The 21333-nt window shown below is 39.8% G+C and overlaps 1 protein-coding gene across 1 annotated transcript; it reads right to left on the bottom strand.

Moving 5' to 3' along the window:
- Positions 1-2123: 2123 nt before the first annotated feature.
- On the bottom strand, positions 2124-6901 carry LOC126708616 (uncharacterized). The gene is made up of 2 exons (XM_050408429.1): positions 5979-6901; positions 2124-2706 (listed from the first exon to the last, which is right to left on the bottom strand). The coding sequence occupies exons 1-2, from the start codon at positions 6798-6800 to the stop codon at positions 2293-2295; spliced, it is 1236 nt and encodes a 411-aa protein (XP_050264386.1). The 5' UTR covers positions 6801-6901; the 3' UTR covers positions 2124-2292.
- Positions 6902-21333: the final 14432 nt, after the last annotated feature.

Raw genomic sequence — 21333 nt, 5'->3', positions numbered from 1 at the left:
AAAGTCCGAGGAGAGTAGTCTAGAGTATATTCTTTTTAAACTCGATTACAACTTCAATTCTTTGTATTACAGTGCTTTTTAGATTTTTTTTCAGATGACCCCCTGTCCCTAGAGGATCTCTCACATTATATAGCCTCCTTTGGCTGATCTTGACCTTCCATTTGTTAGTTATGCAGGTCATTACTCGAGTGCTTGTCCCATCAGACGCCCTCCTAAGTCTTTTGTGAGTTGCAGCAACCAAGACAGCACTTTTCATGGGTCTTCTCCACATAAATGCGGTCAGGGTGTTTGGTGAGGTGCATTAAATATGGTGGCAACTACCATCCCTCTAATCACGTTAAGGCTAACCCCCTCTCTGAAGCTCTTCCTTTACAGTGTGGTCCCATCCTGTAATGTGCCATTGACGTGGCCATGGCCCGCCTTTCCGACCTTACCATTTGAGTGTATGGACTTCTCGGAACTGTATTGGCCTCCTCGGCCTTGGGTATGACACGTGGCATGATCAATTTAAAACTATCAATTTAAATCCTAGATTTTAATGGTTTAAATTTTGAGTTTAATTGACATTCAATTTAAAACTAATGAAACCATAAGTTTTCATTTTGAGATTTATTAAAATTTTAGAGTTTAATTTGAAACAATTAAGAAAATACAAGGTTTTAAATGTAATTTGGTGGTATTTTCTTTTTGTTTCCCCAAAGTAACTAAAATGGTCTAATACTTAAAGAGAAGTGCTACATAAATCAAATTGTTGTAAAACAAAATAAAAAATCAATCCAATAAGAAGATCGACAAATGGGGGTTGCTTTAAGGTGATGGGTTTTAGGAGAAATTATAAGGTCATAGTGGACAAGTGACATGGTTCACCATTCTAATAAAAGACTTCCACTTGTTTAAAATTGTTGAGTTAGAAATTTTTTTAAAACAGAAATTGATTACTGACTCAGCAATTTTAAAAAAGTGGGAGTCTTTTAGTAGAATGGTGGACAAGTAACGTGGTCCACCAGAGGACTATATAATTTCTCGAGTTTTAGACCCATTATATGTAACTAATTTTTGCAAATTTTGCAATTTGCTTTATGTTTGCTAAATAAGCAAAATCTTATGTAAGGTGGATTCAGTTATCAACTACACACATTGATTATTGAATTTGAACAAATAATTGGATTTTTTTTTAGACAGTTTGGGTGAAGAAGCTTTACAAGCATCATCTTTGCTAAAAGTTTTATAATTTAGTAATATTATTTGGTTCTTCCCATTCAGACCTCCCTACTTTTGTAAGGTAAAAAATAGTGCATTATCTTTGATTTGAGTGTACATAACATGGTAGGCCTACACATTTTATTTTAGGTAATCCCAAAGGAATAGAATGACTAATGTGTTGTGAATATTCTTCTTATAATTACGAGTTAAATATACTAATTTATTCCATAATGTCCGTAACTTATCAACAATCCAAAACACCACAATCATGGTCACAAAATCACAACAATATTAATATTATATTAGTTATAGTAAGAGAGTGAGATTCATAGTGTAGTGACCCAAAAGGAGAGTCTTGCATTTCATGAAATCCCACATCGCCTAGGAAAACACATAAGAATGTGTTTATAAGAAATGACCTTCCTTTAATGTGTAGATGCCTTTTCCCCTATTGCTGTGTGCTTTGAGGGAGAACAAAACCGTGAGGGGCAAGGGCCCCAAAGCGGACAATATCTACACAGTTGAGACGGGGTTGTTACACATAGAATTCCGCGTCCAATTCAGGCATGAGTGAAGCCGAGACTACTCTGTAGGAGCTTCATATTTTTTTCCACTTCACGCTTTATATATGTTTCTTGTCACTGATTATCCAAAACCAAAAGTATATATAACTGTCCCTATTCATTATTTACTTTAAAAAAAAAAAAAAAAAAAAAAAAAAAAAAAAAAAAAAAAAAAAAAACCCCTTGTCCGAAAGAACACCCCATGAGTCATGACCCAACACAGTGAAAGAACTCATGGAGTACCATGAAAAAATAATAATAATAATAATAATAATGTATTGTTCTTAGCTACCTTTCCCCACGTAAGAATGAATTAAAGGACAAAAAAAACATATGTATGAACGAAAGTATTAAGTATTTAGTCACTAAAACTTCACTTTCTGCATTTATATTGGTACACAATCAATGAAAACAACATCCATGGTCAAAGAGTGTGGATTTTACCATTCAAAGCTTAGAATTGGATGGCACATGGATCATTGAAATGCAATAATATCCCATAAACAGATCATAGAATACATAACAGCTAGCTCTCATTTGGAGCAGGCATTATCCGAAGCCTTTCCTCAGAGGCTAGATTACCCCCAGAAATCCTCTCTTCTGCTAGCAGAGATTGTAAGTCGCTACCATTTGCCAGGCTGTTGAACTCAACAGCTTTGGATGGCAATGCTGGGTACCGTCGTTGGCAAAAGGTCATCAATCTCTTCACTGATTGCAAGTACTTCCTAGTTGTCTCATCATTCATAATGTGGGCCACACTATTGGTGTAGATCTTCTCACGGGCAGAACGTTCATGGATACCAACCATAGTGACACCAATAGGCCAAGGTGCATTTCCAATGGCGAGCCTAATATAATGGTCCATTCCAGCTAAGTAGTCTCGCTTCAAGCAGCATTCAACCACCAACATCAATGCTTGGCGAATATCATCAGGAAGAACCTATAAAGAGAATTAACATGAGCCCAATACAGTGTGCTTTATACAAAGAAAGCAATAATAGTCAACACCAAATCCAACCAAAAATTTTAAAGAAAATAAAAGGATTTATATGTTTGTTTGTATGTATATATAAATGTACATGCACAGCATCATGTGGATATCCTCTCAAACATAGTGAAAATTGGAAAGACATATAATACAACATTTTATAATCAGCTGTGACTTGTGAGAAGTGATCCATGTAGGCTTCAAGGTATGGAACTTAGAACTTGTTTCAAAGTAAAATCAACAAGGAAAGACTACTGACAACAAATATAGCTGTTGTGAGTCCCGCAGCCTAAGATCAGGTCTTAAAAGGATTGACAGGATTACATTAGATTTTAGGTTAAGAAATTCCTAAGGACTCAAAGAGACAGAGAGAGAGGTTTACGCACTGAAATGGTTTTCCAGCAAGGCCTGGATAAAAAGGCCTTCTAAATGCTAGACTCATCAGGTAAAGTTCAATCACAACTCAAAAGTTTCAGGCTTTCTATCACAGGGGGCTTGAAATAGATATCTATAAGCAGAAATTAAAGGGTCATCTCTGACAACCTATACACCACATTTAGACTAAGAGAGAAAATAAAACAGGCACCAATTCCTCCAAGCATATGAAGTTGAGAACTGCAGCAATCACGCATTATAGGGAAGCCAAGACACCAGATGGGAAGATATGAAGAAGATCAGGTCTTGAATATTTAACTAAGTTAGAGGACAATGTGAAGAAAAAGTTAAGTCTCTAGATGCTATGCCAAGGGATTATAGGAGCCCATAAGCCAAAGGTTCAAACCATATTCCAATATACTAGATGAAACTTAAATGCTTCAATCATCCCACCCCATATGAAGTTCCTTTGGAGCTTCTCAATCCTATTTGCTACGTTAATAGGAATAGTAAATGAAGCGAGGTTGTAGATGGATAAACCACATAAGGTGCTCTTACAGAGCATGAGGCCTTCCGGCCTCGGATAAATTTTTTTCCATCTAGTTAATTTCCTTTCCATCCTTTCTAACAAAATTCCATAGTACACTAATCCTTGAAGGAGATTCCATAGGCATTCTGAGGAATTTCATGGGTAGTATACCACATCAAGCCAGCCAACTTCTCTACCTCTTCAACCTCCCTAATTGGGACTAGGTCTTTCCCAAATTAACTTTTAACCCCAACACAGTCTCAAAAAAAAAACCTTCACCAAAATCATGTAAGTGTTCCAATCTGGGATGCACGGATGCGGCAAAACCCATGCCGCACCCGCATCCAACGCGGCGACGTGCGAGGGACGCCGCTGCTCGCGTGTTGGTGCTGAGTCCAACTTTTTTTCCCACGACTCGCGCCAACGCAGCTCAGACTCGGGCTGATTCGCGCCAACTCAAGCCGTATCGGCCGTATCAGGCAAAACCGCCGAAACGGCCAATTCAGGCCGAAATTCAAAAAAAAAAAAAAAAAAAAAAAGGTGCAAAACGCACCGTTTGAACTTAATGACAAACCCTAAAGGGCCTAAACTCTCTCACGCATTCTCACTTCATTCAAACTTCAGCTCTCTCTCATTCATCTCTCTGTGCTGTGTGCTCTCTGCCTCTCTGTCTCAGAGACACTCAGCCACTCAGTCACACACACAATCTCACTCTCACACTCACACAATCTCACTCTCAACTCACTCACAACCTCACTGACCCACTCTCAATCTCAAGTCTCAAGTCTCAAGCTTGACCCACTCTCAAGAGTCTCAACTCAGGTATCAAACTAAAGCTTTCAATCTTAGTTTTTCAATTTATTTAAGCTCAAGCTGATCTGATTTTTTTAGTCTGAAGCTTACCTCACCTGATCTGATTTTTTTTTAATTTTTTATATAAGCTGTAATGTAATAATATTGTGACTTGGGTTTGATTTTTTATTTAGTTAATAGTTATTACTCATTGTGAGTTGTATTCTAATTTCCGAACATCATGGAATGTTTTAGTTTCAATTTTGTGTATTTAATTTATGAACATCATGTTTGAGTTATTATCTACTATTGCTCTTAAATTTGGTATATGTTTATATAATGTGAAAAAAGTATGCTTAGCAATACATTAAAAATATAAATATAAATATTTTTAATAATTTTTTAATTGCTGCACCCGCACCCGCACCCACACCCGCACCCGAGTCCCGAAACGCATCCGTGCTTCATAGGTTCCAATACAGACCGATAGGGGTGAAAGTCCCTTATATTTTTAGTATCTGTTTTTTAGGCACAAGAGTAATAAAAGAAGCATTCAAGGACTTCTCAAAGCTGCCAAAGTCATGAGATTCCTATTAAAAGGATTCCAAAATATCTTTCTCCCATCTCCACTAGGTCCCAACAATGCTATAAAATGTCATCATAAAAATCCTTCAAACTCAAAGCCTATCAGCAAACTGATCAGCACTTAATAAACCTTCAACACTGAAGTAAACCCAAGCAACTAATGATTCCACATACATCTATTTGCTTCATACAGTAAAGGGTCTAAGATTGGGTTGAAAATGAATTGATCAACAAATCACACTCCTTTCTATACAATATAACAAAATAACAAGGCTCTCCATTTATATATATACATACATATATATATATATATATAAGTAAGGCTCACCATTTGTTATTTGCATGAGTAGCATTGATGGGAGAAAAACAAAAACAAAAAACAGATATCTGTTTTTTTACATGTAGGTAGTGGCAATACTACTCAATTCAATTTCAAAACATGGCCAGAATAACGCTTCCAAATCTCAATGCATATTACATATTGTGATTGAGTATTGGGAACTATAAGTTGAAATTTTATTTTAGACCTGAACTGAAACTATCTTAAAAGAATTTTCTTACATTCTCTATTTAAAGGTTACACACTTTGGAAAGTATATCAATTTTTTTTCTTTTTTTGATAGGTAAAAAGTAAATCAACTTTCATTACTCTTCAATTTGCATTAAAATCGCATCGTGCACCAACTCTCTTAATCTTTTACCAATTTCCATAACTTATCAAAAAATCAAGGGCATGTCACATAGTTTTTTCATATATGATAAAGTTACACACACCCAATGATAGTTTTATCACCCTAGTTCTCAATACTTCAATTCACATTTCTATGAAAATTCACATATTCATAAGCTACTCATACTAAAACCAAGTGAATCAATCAAAATTTAACAATGGCAACTATTAGAACCAAACAAAATCCAAGCTTGGAAATTCAAAACCACTCACCTTCTTCCTGCAAAACTTGAACAGCGGATTCAAATACCGAGCACACTGCTTAAAAGTGGCCACCATAGACTTCCCCTTGGCGGTCCGCTTCTCGGCCTCGCCCATCTCATCCAATTCCTGGCGCCACTCAGTCAATAGCCTCTTAAAGAACACCAGAATCTTATCCTCCTCACACAATTCATCGAAATTTGCCTTCATTCGCTTCAAATCCTTATCGTTATCGATACCACCGTCAGATCCGCCCTCTCCGCCGCTCAATTCATCTTCTCCTCCACCTCCGTCTTTATCCTCCGTTTTCTCCTCCTCTCCTTTCTGCCTCTTCCTCTCGCTCATCATCCCACTCCTCTGCCGCTTCCTCAGCTCCACAATATCGCGAAGAAAGTCATTCGTCTGTCCTTCAGTCATATCACTATCCACCTCGAAGAGACCGTTTTTAAGCACGTACTTCAACCGGTCGAGCCGAGCCGTATCGTCCTCGCCGAAGAGAGTGATCGGCTGCTTGAGGAAACGGAGGCGGCGGATCACTTCATGTCGAGGGAGAACCAGGTTATCGATGTTTTGTTCGTCGGTGAGGGATGACGTGGCGGCGACGGTTGTGGAGTCGGTTGTGGAGGATGTATTGGCGGTGGCGGAGGCGTTGGTAGTGGTGGTTGAAGAAGAGGATTGGCGGTTAGATTTGGCTTGGAGTTCGAGTTTCTCTTGGTCGCGAAGCTTCTGGATTTGTTTCTGTTCGAGCTCGGAGCGCTTGAAGAATTTACGGCCGCCTGTGTCTTCTTTCAGAGATTGTTTCTTCTTCAGGATCTCTTGCTTCAGTAGGTCCATCTCCGTTCTCTCACTCTCTCTCTCGCTAGGGCTTTGTTTCGAGGAAGAAGAAAATATATCTCTCTCTCTCTCTCTTTTTTCTTTTTTTTGATAATATCTCTCTCTCTCTCTCTCTCTCTCTCTCTCTGATCAGATAATTGGGCTTTTTTATTTTTATTTTTTTTGCGCTAAATAATGCTTTTTTCCTTAGTTATTTTACTTCCATAAAAAATACAACTTTTTTTTTTTTTTTTTTTATTTCTGAGATTAGGGTGTGCATGGGTCGGGTTGAGGGAATTTTTTGACCCAATCTATCATGGTGGATCAAAAAAAATTCAACCCAACCCATCACATAAATTCAACCCAACCAACCCAACCCACGTGAGTCGGGTTGGGTCGGGTTGAACCCATGGGTTTGACAACTTTTTATTTATTATTAAATTGAGTAAAAAAAATATATAAATATTAATATATTAAAAAAACCTAAAGATTAGTATCAATGTAACTCCTTGAAGGCTCAACACTAATGACTAAACAACAATAGTAATTTATTAGAATTTGTGTAAACTAATTGACTTTTATATAAGATAGGAAAAATTAGTTATTTAAAAAAATTTATTAATTATATAATATATTATATATATATATATATTAAATTAGTATTAATAGAAGGAATTGAAGAAATGCAAATTATTAAATATATAATATATATTTAAATATATATGTATATATATATATATATAAAAGTGCCCTACAATTGATTTTTTTTAAAAAAAAATTATTAAATATAAAATATATTTTAAATATATATTAAATATGGGTGGGTCAGGTTGGGTTTGGCGGGTTTGTAATTTTATGACCCAAACCCAACCCGACCCATTATAATAATTTTTTTGGTAACCCAACCCAACCCACCAAGCCTTAAAAATCGACCCAACCCGGTGGGTCGGGTCGGATTGGGTCGGGTTTGGCGGGTCGGTGGGTTTTCTGCACACCCCTACCTGAGATAGATCAAAAATACAACTTTATTATTTTTATAATACACATTTTTACGATACGCATTACTCACATGTTTTATTCTTCTATTCTATACATTAAAATAATATATATAATATATTAAAATAATATTTTCTTAAAATTCATCCCAATACAAAAATAGTGGCCACCCGACAGGCAATAGCCACTACCCACCACCACCAACCAATAACCACGGCCACCGCTCACAACCCAAAACATAATTCAAAACAAAACCAAACAAATCCAGCCAAATACCCTAAACAAATCCATTTACAAAAAAACACTAACCCCCACCGCAAAAATTCCAACCACCACTATCATACAACAAAATCACAACCCAAAACCCATGAACCCAATTTGAAATATTACCTAAGACCCACCATTATGAGTGGCTAAAACAACACGACCCAACCACCATCACAATCAATCCCACCTAATTAACCCACAAAATAAAAGCGAGAAAAATAAAATCCAGAAAACCAAAAAAATAAAACCCAGAAAACCAATCAATCCCACCATTGTTAGTGAGGATGGAGGGTGAGGATAAGGTTGATCGAGTGGCAATGAATGTGGAGGAGAGGCCGGTGATTTCTAGGTTTTGTTTTGTTTGTGTGATCTATAGCCTAATGAGGTGGCAACAAGGTGGAGGAGAGGCCGGTGGTTTGGTGGCGAGATTAGCGGTGTATTCTAGAGAGAGGAAGAGAGGCTAGAGTGAGAGTGAGTGATGAAGGGAGGAGGGCGGTTGGGTTAGAGAGGAAGAAAAGAGAGAGGAGAGGCTGTGATAAAGAAAAGCAACGGGGAAGAGAGAGAAATTAAGGTCAAAGAGGAGAGAGAGTATAATAAAAAAAATAATAAAAATTTTACAATTTGTGAACAGTATTGTCTCAAAATTGAGACAGTACTGTTCACCCATGCCAAAACTTTTAGAATTTGAAATACCTAATGTGGGAGCTTTTTTGGTGTTTGGTGTGCCAAATACCAAATATTTGACATTTGGCACACTTGATGGAAATGCTCTTAGTACTCGACTCTGTTTTTTTTAAGAGATAATTACATACAAAATTCCAATATATATATTTTTTAAATCACATTAGTAAGGACCCAATAAAAACAAAAAAAATTATTACTTGATGAATACCAAAATCACAAATCTTTTTTTCGTGGTAAAAAAAGAGAGAGAGAAAGCTACATTGTTTATGTTGGCAAATATTTTAATTTGTTCTTCAATGTAGTCTATTCTTTATCTTAAACATTAATATTTCATGTATACAATTCACTTTAAAGCTTACTTCTAGAAACAACACACAAATCACTTTTGACTTTTAACTTTTAACTTTCAAAGTTCGAATGTGCAAGTAGTTTCCAAGCTCAAGATCGAGAGATATCCCGGTTAAATTTTTGTTTTCAGGCAACAAACATAGTTAGATGTAACCATTTTTGCCCCAAAAGTTTTGCTTAAGCCCTATGACCAAAACTGAAGCTTAAGTAGGCAACTCGTTTCATAGTTAGTTTTTGCTAGGTAAATTTAGGGGTGGTTGTATGTTGGGTTTCCGAACTATACCCAATTATGGCTTAGATGATCAACAAGTGAAGGACCAAGATCGTTCAAAGGGAACTATATAACATGAGAGACCCTCCATGGAGAAAGGATTGAAAATTTGTAAGAGAAAGTATTGTAACAGCTTGAACCCTATTTGTAACCATTCTCAATCAATATATATTAGAACAGACCTCCTCGGATTATGCTGAGGATAAATTTACTTAGACAACTTCAGTCCATTTCTGTTTAATTGTCTGTTAAATTTCATTCTAATTATTATCCCATTCATTAAAGTCTAGTTCTCCAACCCATTCTCTACAAATTTATTGCATTGGGCTTATTAGGCTTGGATCCAATCATTCTTTGGGTCCAGTATCCAAAACGTGTCCCTACAATTGGTGTCGTCTGTAAGAAAGAACTTGTGTGATAGTGAGTGCAACGGCTAACTATGGTAGGATCAGGTCCTTATCAGCAAGAATCCACGGGGTCCCAACGACAAGATGATTTCCTTAATCTTGAACATAGGAGAGATCAAAAGGGTAGTGTGCATACTACACATACAAGTAGAAGCCACTCTCGAATTGGAAGTCACATCTCTCAGGAACAGAATAATAGAGCCATGCAACTGGAAATTTTAAAGGAGTTACACCATGCATGGCGAAAGCGAACCCCCTCCAACTCTGATGTTTCCTCTGATGATGGACAGGATACTAGTCATAGATGAAGGTCAAAAACCCCACCTAGCTAGTCTTTCTCCTACGGTGAGGAGCACCATCACAAATGTAGGTATAGGAGCCTGTCTCGCAAAGGCTTGGGAAATGACGCTATGAGTAAGGCATTGAACCAAATTTCCAAATCGCCCTTCACGCATAAGATTGAAGAGGCAAAACTTCATTGGTGATTCAATCAGCCAACGTTCACAATCTACAATGGTTGAACGAATCCTGTGGAGCATGTGAGCCATTTCAACCAAAGAATGACCGTCCATTCTAAGAACGAGTCCTTGATGTGTAAAGTGTTTCCATCTAGTTTAGGACCCATGGCGATGAGATGGTTTGACGGCCTGAGGGCAAGTTCCATAAATTCCTTCAAGGGGCTCACCTAAGCATTTGGCTCTCGTTTTATTACTTGTAGCAGAGTTCCTCTGCCCTTGGGTTCCTTACTGTCATTATCCATGCGAGAGGGGAAACCCTGAAGGCATACTCAGACAGATACTGGGAGATATTCAATGAGATAGATGGTGACTTTAATGACGTGGCCATCAGTACTTTCAAGGTTGGCCTCCCAGCCGAGTATGGTTTAAAGAAGTCTTTGACAGGAAAGCCTGTCACTAGTATGCGCCAACTCATAAACATGATTGACAAGAATATAAAGGTTGAGGAAAACCAGCAGTAAGGGAAAGGTAAGGCTAAGGTTATCCCTCAGGAGATAAGGGATTTCAGGTCGGATTGGAATAATAATAATCGATCTTGGAGAGACTTTGCTAGCCAGCTAGGGCCTGCCATTACTCAGGTGGTTAATACGGTGTTCTAAGAATCGGTGCACCAAGTTCTGAAGAAGATCAAGAATGAGCTGTTCTTCAAGTGGCCAAATAAGATGGCAGGAAATCCCATGAGGCCCAATCAGAGCCTTTATTGCTAGTACCATCAGGACTAGGGACACATTACAGAGGACTGTATAAATTTGTGGGATCATCTGGACCAGCTGGTTTGAGAAGGAAAATTGAGACAACTTTTACATCATTCCAATGGCCTACAGGGTCATGTAAATTCAGAACCCCAGAGGGATGCTCCTTCAAGACCTCCTTTGGGAACGATAAATGTCATCTTCGCTGCTCTAGGAAGGACCGGTTCTTGTTCCTCTAGAGTGATGTATGTGACTCGACTGTTCGCCGAGGACACTAATCTGGAGCCGAAGAGGGCTAGGGTGGATATCCAACTGGCACTAAGTTTTTCGGACAAGGATAAGATTGGAACCATGCAGCCCCACAATGATGCTTTGGTGGTCACGCTCAGGATTGGGGGGTATGACGTGAAGAGGGTGATGGTGGACCAAGGCAATGGCGTTGAGATTATGTATCCCAACTTGTACAGTGGGCTGAACTTAAGACCCGAAGACTTAACAGTTTTGATCCTTTGGTCAGTTTTGATGGAAAGGTTGTTGTCCCTAGGGGTCAGATTAGATTACCGGTGCAGGCTGGTTCAGAAGTGGTATAAGTGGACTTCATCGTGGTTGATGCTTATTCCCCATACATAGCCATTGTGGCCAGACCCTGGCTTCATGCTCTAGGAGTCGTCTCTTCTACTCTACACCAGAAGGTGAAATATCCGTCGGGGGGCCAGATTGAAGAGATTGTGGGGAGTCAATCCACGGCTAGGCAGTGCCTGGTGGCTGCCATCTTACATCAGCCCAAAGTTGAGTCCTCGACCTCTACTGAAAGGAGCTTATAGCAATTAAAAGCTCCGATGTTGCCTGTCAATGGATCAGTCGAGGAGGTGAAATGTGAAGATTTAGAGACAGTTGTTATTGGTGAAGATCCAGAGAAATTCTTTCAGGTCGGAACTCAGCTGCCTCCTCAAGAGAAGGAAGAGCTAATAGAGTTTCTTAGGAGAAACGTTGATGTGTTCGCATGGAACGCCTATGAAGCCCCAGGGGTGGATCCAAGCTTCATCTACCATAATTTAAATGTTAATCCATCTGTTACCCCTAAGAAGCAACCACATTAACGCTCGTCCAAGGATCATTTCGATGCTGTCAAAGAGGAGGTGATAAAGTTTAAGCAGGCAGGGGCTATCAAGGAGATATTCTACCCTGAGTGGCTGGCCAATACAGTGGTGGTGAAGAAAAAGAATAGGAAGTGGCGAGTGTGCATAGACTTCACAGACCTAAATAAGACTTGCCCAAAAGATCCCTTCCTTATGCCTAGGATAGACCAGCTAGTGGATGCAACTGTAGGCCACCCTCGGATAAGCTTCTTAAATACCTTTAAAGGATACCACCATATACCACTAGCCTTGGGTGATCAGAAAAAAACAGTTTTTGTCACTCCCACTGGAAACTACCATTATAAAGTGATGCCCTTTAATTTGAAAAATGCAGGGTCTACCTATCAAAAGATGATGATTAGGATGTTTGAACCATAGTTGGGTAAGAGTATTAAGGTCTATATAGACGATATGGTTGTGAAGAATAAGGTAGTGTTCGAGCATATAGGAGATCTCGAGAACATTTTTGAAAATTTGAGGAAACACAAGTTGCGCCTTAATGCTTCCAAATGCTCTTTTGGTGTGGGGTCAGGCAAGTTTCTGGGCTACATGGTAACTCATCGGGGAATTGAAGTTAATCCCGATCAGATTAAGGCAATTAACAGTTTACAACCACCTCGGAACCCTAAGGAAGTCTAGAAGCTAATCAAAATGACTGCTGCCTTGAACCGGTTTATCTCCCGGTCAGCGGATAAATGCAGACCTTTCTTCCTGTTGATGAATAAGTGAAAAGGATTTGAGTGGACTGCGGAGTGTGCTTTGGCCTTCCAACGACTTAAGTAATATCTCTCTCTGCCGCCTATTATGTCAAGTCCTGAGGTGGATGAGGTACTGTTTGCTTATATTGCTGTGGCCTCTCATGCTGTAAGCGTGGTGTTGATACGAATCAATAGCGGCATACAAAGGTCAATTTATTATGTGAGCAAGTCACTACATGAAGCTGAGGTTCGTTATCTACCACTGGAAAAGGCCATTTTGGCGGTGGTGCATGCTACATGTAAATTGCCCCATTACTTCTAGGCACACATAGTTGTTGTCCTAACTCAACTCCCGCTTAGAGCTCTACTCTGAAGTGCTGATTACACGAGGAGGATTGCTAAATGGGGCACAATCCTAGGAGTTTTTGACATCAAATATATGCCTCGTACCTCTGTTAAGGGCTAAGTCCTCGCAGATCTGGTAGCTGAATTTGCTGAATCTCCATTGGAAGTAGAAGTAGAGAAGCGAGGCGTGGATAGAAAATCGGTTTGCATGATCTCCCTAAAAGATCCTTTATCCTTTATCTTAGAGAGTATATGTTGATGGTGTAGCAAATTAGAGGGGATCCGGATTGGGGTTAGTTTTAGTATCTCCCGAGAAGATTACTATTGAGAAATCATTGAGACTGGACTTCTCGACCACAAACAATGAGGCTGAATATGAGGCTCTACTAATGGGAATGGTCATGGTTCAAAGAATGGGTGGAAAGGTAGCGGAGATGTTTTAAGACTCAAGGTTGGTCGTAGGCTAGGTGAGGGGGGAGTTAGAAGCAAAAGATGTAAGAATGCAAGGATACTTGAGTTAAGTTAAGCATTTACAGTCAGGGTTTGAATCTTTCAACATATTGCATATCCCTAGAAGCAGAAACACGCATGTTGATTCCCTAGCCACGCTTGCAACCTCCTTGGCACAGAGCTTACCTCAGATCATCCTTGTAGAAGACTTATGCAAACCCACGGAAGGGAAGAGGGAGATGGTACATGTTCATCAAGTTAGGGTAGGGCCTAGCTAGATGGACCCCATAGTACTATTCTTGAAGGAGGATATCCTGCTCGAGGAGAAATCAGAAGCTGACAAGGTACGGAGAAAAACTCCTAGGTTCTGGCTATCCGAGGACCAAAAATTATACAAATGCTCATTTTCTGGGCCATACCTACTATGCATACATCCTGAGACATCAGAATTACTCCTTGAGGAGTTACATGAAGGGATTTGTGGAAGCCACACTGAAGGCGGATCTTTATCTCACCGAGCCATCACTCAGGGCTACTAGTGGCCAAACATACAGAAAGAAGCACAAAAGTATGTAAAGAAGTGTGATCAATGCCAGAGATATGCACCAAACATCCACCAATTAAGAGGGATCCTTAAAGAGGTCTAGCCCTTAGCCATTTACTTAATAGAGTTTAGACATTGTTGGCCTTTTCCCCAAGGCAGCAGGGAATAAGTGGTACTTGCTAGTTGGCACAGACTACTTTATTAAGTGGGTCGAAGCTGAACTCTTGGCGAATATCCAAGATGTAGATGCAAATAAATTTGTTTGGAAAAACATAGTCACCCGATTTGGGGTCCCTTGTACCCTCATCTCGGATAATGGCCTGCAATTTGATAGCAAGGCCTTCCGGAGATATTGTTGTGACTTGGGAATTACAAATAGATATTCCACCCTGGCTTACCCCTAAGGGAATGGACAGGCCAAGGCTGTCAATAAAGTCATAGTGAATGGACTTAAGAAGTTGTTGGATGATGCGAAGGGAAAATTGGTGGAAAAGTTGTCACACGTCCTTTGGACATATCGGACTATGTCTCGTAAGTCAACAGGAGAGACATCATTCTCAATGACGTATGGGGCTGAGGTAGTTATTCCTTTGGAGACTGGTTTCCCAATGCTGAGGATGAGTTCTTTCGATCCAAACAACAATGATAAGCTGTTAGGGAGGAGCCTAGACTTAATTGAGGAACAAAGAGAAAATGCAATGGTCCAATTGGCCTATTATCAACACAAGCTCAAGTAAGGGTATAATGCCAATGTGAAGCTGAGATCACTAGCACCAAGAGATTTGGTGTTAAGAAAAGTTTTGGGTATTGCTAAGAATCCAACTTGGGGGAAGCTGGGGCCTAACTGGGAAGGACCATATCGCAATACTTTAATGGCAGGAGTAGGCGCATATTATCTAGAAGATCTAGATGAAAATATTGTACTCCATCCCTAGAATGTAAACAACCTGAGAAGGTATTATTATTAATAAAAGCAGTCTTTGCCATTTTTTTGGTTTATCATATTATTTATCATGTGTTCTACTATTTGCTAAATATCAAACAGAACCTTGGTCATGCCTGACTCTTCAGACCATATACCTTAAGTAAATTGATATCTTTTAATCATTGTTCTAAGTGTTAAACAGAACCTTAGTCATGCCTGCCCCTCGGACCACGTGCTTTGGGAAAATTAACACTCCATAATATCTTTCTAAGTATTAAACAAAATCTTAGACATGCCTGGCTCTTCAGACCATATGCTTCGGGAAAATTAATACTTAATGACATCTTTTTCAGTGATTAAACAGAACCTTAGTCATGTCTCGCTTCTTGGACCACATGTTTTGGGAAAATTAACACTCTATGACATCTTTTTAAGTATTAAACAGAATCTTAGACATGCCTAGCTTTTCAGACCACATGTTTTGGAAAAATTAATACTTAATAACATCTTTTTCAGTGATTGAATAGAATCTTAGTCATGCCTGACTCCTCAGACCACATGCTTTGGGAAAATTAACACTCCATAACATCTTTCTAAGTATTAAACAGAACCTTAGACATGCCTGACTCCTCAAACCACATGCTTTGGGAAAATTAATGCTTAATGATATTTTCTTCAGTGATTAAACAGAACCTTAGACATGTCTGGCTCCTCGGACCACATGCTTTAGGGAAATTAACACTCTATGACACCTTTTTAAGTATTAAACAGAACCTTAGACATGCCTAACTCTTCAGACCACATGTTTTGGGAAAATCAATACTTAATGATGTCTTTCTAAGTATTAAATAAAACCTTAGACACGCCTGACTCCTCAAACCACATGCTTTGGGAAAATTAATACTTAATGATATCTTCTTCAGTGATTAAACAGAACCTTAGACATGCTTGACTCCTTGGACCACATGCTTTGGAGAAATTAACACTCTATGGCACCTTTCTAAGTACTAAACAGAACTCTAGACATGCCTGGCTCCTCGGATCACATGCTTTGGGTAAGTTGACATAACCTTTATTTTCCTAAGTACCAGAATAGGTCCCAGGTCACATATGACTCCTCGGATCAATAGCTTTAAGTAAGTTAATGTTCTTAGATATTTATATAAGTGTTGAGCAGAATAAGGGTTGTTTGCCCTATCTATCCTTTACAAGATATATTATTCATCTCCATAAGATTCAACCTCCCTTGCAGAGGGCCCAACTCTTAGTACAAGTATGTGATAATTTTCTTTATTGCTGGCACTTGTTCGATTTATTTGAATTAGCAGTAATACAATACTATTAGCTTTTGTTAAAGTATGAGTAATAACAACCCATTATTGTTCGCAATCTTAGTTAATACTGATAAGAGAATAAAGGTTACAAGGAAAAAGAAAGATTCATGAAACAAAAGGTTTTCATTGATCAAAAGGATAGTCTATTACAAACAGTGGTGAAACACCACCAAAAAAAAAAAAAATATACATGCAGAAAGATAAAAAAAAAAATAATAAAGAAAAAAAAAATTTCTATAGCTAGGCCTTTGCTTGTGGAGGGTCTTTCTTGGGATCAACTGTCTCGGATTGAGAATCCCCACCCTTAGATTTAAGCTTTGCATCCTTAGCTTGGGAGACCACATCCCTGATTGTGAGAGCATTCTCGGAGTGTTTGGCCTTTATCAGTGGCTGAGCCTCCTTACCCTTCCCAGCCCCTTTGGAGACTTTAGCATTGGGAGGAGGGACTTGGGTGGTGGGGAGCTGCTCAGGAGGAGGGAGCGTTGCTAGAACTTCTCGGATGTCCTTCGAGAAGAAAATGTTCTTAGCCTTCCTTAGTTCGGAGTCAGCAGAGACTCCTGTCCAGTTGAGCGCTTCTGCCCATGTCTCAGTGCAATAGTCCCTACAGACTCCTACCACCTTTTCTGCTAACCAGGTCTTTGTGTCCTGCACCCCACCTTCATAAGATGCCATCTCCATGGCCTTAGAAGCTTCCCTGACCATCCAAGCTACATCCTTGGCTTTCTGTAGCTCAGCCTTGAGATTTAGGACTAGCTGTCTTTGGGTGGCCAGGTCTATCTTGATTATGTGAAGCTATTGGCGCTGGTCCTCGGCCTAGGTCTCCAAGCTCTTTAAGCCAGCCTCGGCACTCTGACGTGCCTTCTTTGAGGCAGTCAGCTTGTTGGCCAGCTCAATCTGCTTTTGCTTGAGAGCCCCCAGGGACTTCTCAACTTCAGCGCATGAGTGAGCCTCAGCCCTAACCTAATTACGGGCGTTCTTGACCCATTCCTCAGCTACGAAAACTTGTTGGGTAACCTACATAAAAATAACGAAGGATCTCATGTAAAGAACATCATCTAAGTATTTAATTCAAAGATATGTTAGATTACTTACCACAGCAAGGTCCTTCTTCAGGGACAGGAAGAGGTCGAGTTACTTGAAGCGCCTGAGAGCATCCATATCTTTGGGGAGGAGGAGAGGCTGCTCTAAGGCTTCAGCAACGTAGCCTAAATGCACCCCTGGAAGTTTCGAACTGAAGCGTCCCAGGGGATGGCAGTGCCATCCAGCTCTAGCCGGGGAGCCTAGGTGCGCTGCGTTCGGCGAACCTCGACCCCAAGGGAGACCTCTTTGCTCTCTATAGAGGAGCCCCATTTATCTCTGATAGTTTTTTGTTGCTTCGAGTCCTCTGGAGGGACGATGTCCCCCTCTTTAATGTCCTTCCCCTTCCTCTTCTTCCTTTGCAAGTTAGGATCGGGGTGCAAGTCGAGAGGAGAGGGAAGAAGGGGAAGTGGAGGATTGGGAGGAAGTTGAGTTTATGGGGCATCCTTGGATGCTGACCCCTTCCTCCTAGCCACTAAATCTTTAAGGCCTCTCCTAGGGTTCAAGGTCATCTCTTCCTCTTCCTCGGAGTTGGGGTTAACCTGGGCTACTACAAGCCTTGGAGAATGAACTGCGGAAAGTCTGTCAAATTCAGCTTCAGAATCTGAGAGCTCCACAGGCCTTTTTGGTGCTCCTTCTTCTTCTTCAAGTTGGAATTGATCGATCTCGGCCTCAAGGGAGAGACGCGAGGAGGTTGTTTCCTCCTTCAGAATAGTTACTTCTCGCGATGAGCGTTGAAGAGGAAGTTCAACTGGAGGGTGGTCTTCCTAAGCCAAGAAATCAGGCCGAGAGATGTCTATTCGGTGGATTCTAGGATCGCTTGCTCTTATCGTTTAGCCCACGTCTTGGAATGCATTTGACAAGGGCTCAAAGTCCAATATTAAGTGGACGGCTCACAGTTGCCCGTCTTCACTCACAAAAATCTTGGATCGCACCACCTTATTGAGACTCGTGACGTTGACAAGACTGAGTCGGGGAGCAACATACCCTTTATCTGCAAAAACATCCGAGGGGCAAACCATGGTCAGATCAATGAAACCAATCGTCAGAAGAAAACAAAGTGTTAAAAGGTAAAGGTGGTAAAGCTAAAGGATCTAAATCCCACGTCGAGGGACATAAACCTAGGGTACCCCACCTAGGTCTCCCTCCCAAGTTGGGCAATGAAGACCGTCATGCCATTCGGTCGAGGTGATCAGGCAATCATCCTTCATGCCTTTGTTGGACTTAGGAAGACATGATATTAGTCTAACAATGGTGGACCGAGACTTGAGGTAATATCCTGCGTCGGTGAGCTTATGGCACTCATACAAATGAATGGCATCATACCACGTGAGTCCCAAGCTCATTTGCTCGTTGAGAGCATTTGCGCTACCCAAGACCTTAAACAGGTTAGGGGCGCATTGATGGAGAGTCAACCTATGATTGATCAGATAGTCTCGGGTCACCCTATCCATGGGAGGTGTCATTCCTCATTCTATGAAAGTGATCATAGGAATGACAACCTCCCCTTCCTTTCTATCTGTAACTATTTGATTTGGAGCACAATATTGTAGGGCTACTCCCTGCGGAATGTGATACTTAGCTCTAAAACCCTTCATGCCAGCTGGAGAGTCTATGAGGTGCTTAAACCTACCCATTTTGTCAAACTAAGGGGAAATGAATGAAGTTTTTAGGGAAAGGTAGTAAAGAATGGAAGGCCGAGGAGATTGGCCGGGGAGAAAAGATCGTAGAAAGAAAGAAACTTACGAGAACATGTACGAGTATTGCTTCTGGTACTTCTTAAAAGTTTGAATTTCTTAAAGAAAAAGACTTGGAGACTTTAGAAATTTAGGAAGTCTTGAAGGTTTAAGAGTTAGGAATCTTTGGAAAGCTTGAAGACTTGTGAAATGAGGAAAAATGATTTCCTCGGGTCCTTTATATAGGGGATGGAATTGAGTGGGAATTATTCCGCCCAAAATTCAAGGAGAAATGTCAACCATAGGATCTACGTCTCACCGTTGGATGCGGGGAACAAAGCACCGCCTAGAGCAATTAATGATGCATTGCGGGCTTTGAAGCGTCAATAAAAGTTATGGGGCGCGTAAAACGGTACTCCCACACGTGTAAACCAAAGAAATGGATGACCTTAACTCTTAACAAATCAAAACCCCACTTTTTCTCTTTGGATAAGAGGGAAAAACCGGAGTTTTGGGGGGCTATTGTAGGGGCAAGGGTCCAAATTGTATATGGGGCCTTGGGCTTTGGGCGAGAACGTTGATTGGTCTGAGAACAAATAAGCAGTAGTGAGAGCGTTAAGTTCAGAGTCCCATAAGTAACGTGCAAGTGGAAAATTTGGGAAAGGTGGTCCGAGGAGGATTAGCTCCTCGGATAAACGAAGCACAGGTTAAATGTATATCTTACCACTCAAAGTGACCTTCTAGGAAATGCCACTAAGAGGGACGTGCATTATGAACGTACTATAAGAAAGGGAGTTTAGAAATATCTAAGGGAAAACTGCTACCACCGCATTAAATGCTCTGTAGCTAACTTTCTGGCTGCATTAATGTGGAGAAGACCCATGAACAGTGCTGCCTTGACTACCTTAACTCATAGAGGGCCCGATGGGGTGTTTGATGGGACAAGTACTCAAGTAGTGGCTTAAATGATTAATAAGTGGAGGACCAAGATTGTTCAAAGGAAACTATATAACATGAGAGACCCTCCATGGAGAAAGGATAAAAAATTTGTAAGAGAAAGTATTGTAACAGCTCGAACCATATCTGTAACCATTCTCAATCAATATATATTAGAACAAATCTCCTCGGATTGTGCTGAGGATAAATTTACTTAGACAACTCCAGTTCATTTCTATTTAATTGTTTGTTAAATTCCATTCTAACTGTTATCCTATTTATTAGAGCCTAGTTCTCCAACCCACTCTCTACAAATTCATTGTATTGGGCTTATTGGGTTTGGATCCAATCATTCTTTGGGTCCAGTAACCATCATTTCTGTTTAATTGTTTGTTAAATTTTATTCTAACTGTTATCCTATTCATTAGAGCCTAGTTCTCCAACCCACTCTCTACAAATTCATTGTATTGGGTTTATTGAGCTTGGATCCAATCATTCTTTGGGTCCAGTATCCAAAACGTGTCCCTACAGGTTCATATGATGTTAGTTATTATTCGTAGTTTATTGAATGTGTAAGATTGTTTGATGATGAGCTCAAGTTCCGCTCGTCTTCGAATAAAAATTAAACGAACAAAACTTTTAACATTCTTCTCAACCCATCTCATCTCATCTCATTTACAATCCTACAAGAGACTTAGCTTACCTCCAATGAACTGGAGTTGACACGATTCAGACACGTGTTAAAAACCAATCATTTATTTGTATTGTGTTGGCTCCATTGCACTAGAGCAAAGCCTTAACCTCTTACAAGTAGACCTGCATCCCCTCGACTCACACTAACCTAGCCCAATTTGTGTGAGTCCATTAAGTGAGGTGGGTCGGGTTGGCATGTTAGACAAATAAATTAATGGGTCAGGTTAAATAGCGAATTGAGATATTTCTAACCTGTCACATATTGCAAAACTCTACCTTACTTATAACTTTTTTTTTTCTCTCTCTCTCATCTCTTTCCTTATATTTGTATTTTTTTTTTCATTTCACTTTTCTCCTCTCTTTACAATTTGGATATTGATCTAATTATATGTATAAGTCTAATTTCGGATTCTGAGATGTTTTGTTTTTAAAGTGCGATAAAATTTCAATCATTCAAATAAAAAATAACGTAGTATTTATAATTATTTTTAATAAAAGTTATAACTTTTTCTTTCCTTTTCTACTAAAGGGAGGAAAAAATTATTCAATTTATT

The sequence above is a fragment of the Quercus robur genome, chromosome 12 (assembly GCF_932294415.1).
Source record: "Quercus robur chromosome 12, dhQueRobu3.1, whole genome shotgun sequence".
In the NCBI taxonomy this organism is placed as follows: domain Eukaryota; kingdom Viridiplantae; phylum Streptophyta; class Magnoliopsida; order Fagales; family Fagaceae; genus Quercus; species Quercus robur.
The sequence above is the reverse complement of the archived record's forward strand: the minus strand, read 5'-3'. Positions and strand labels throughout refer to the sequence as shown.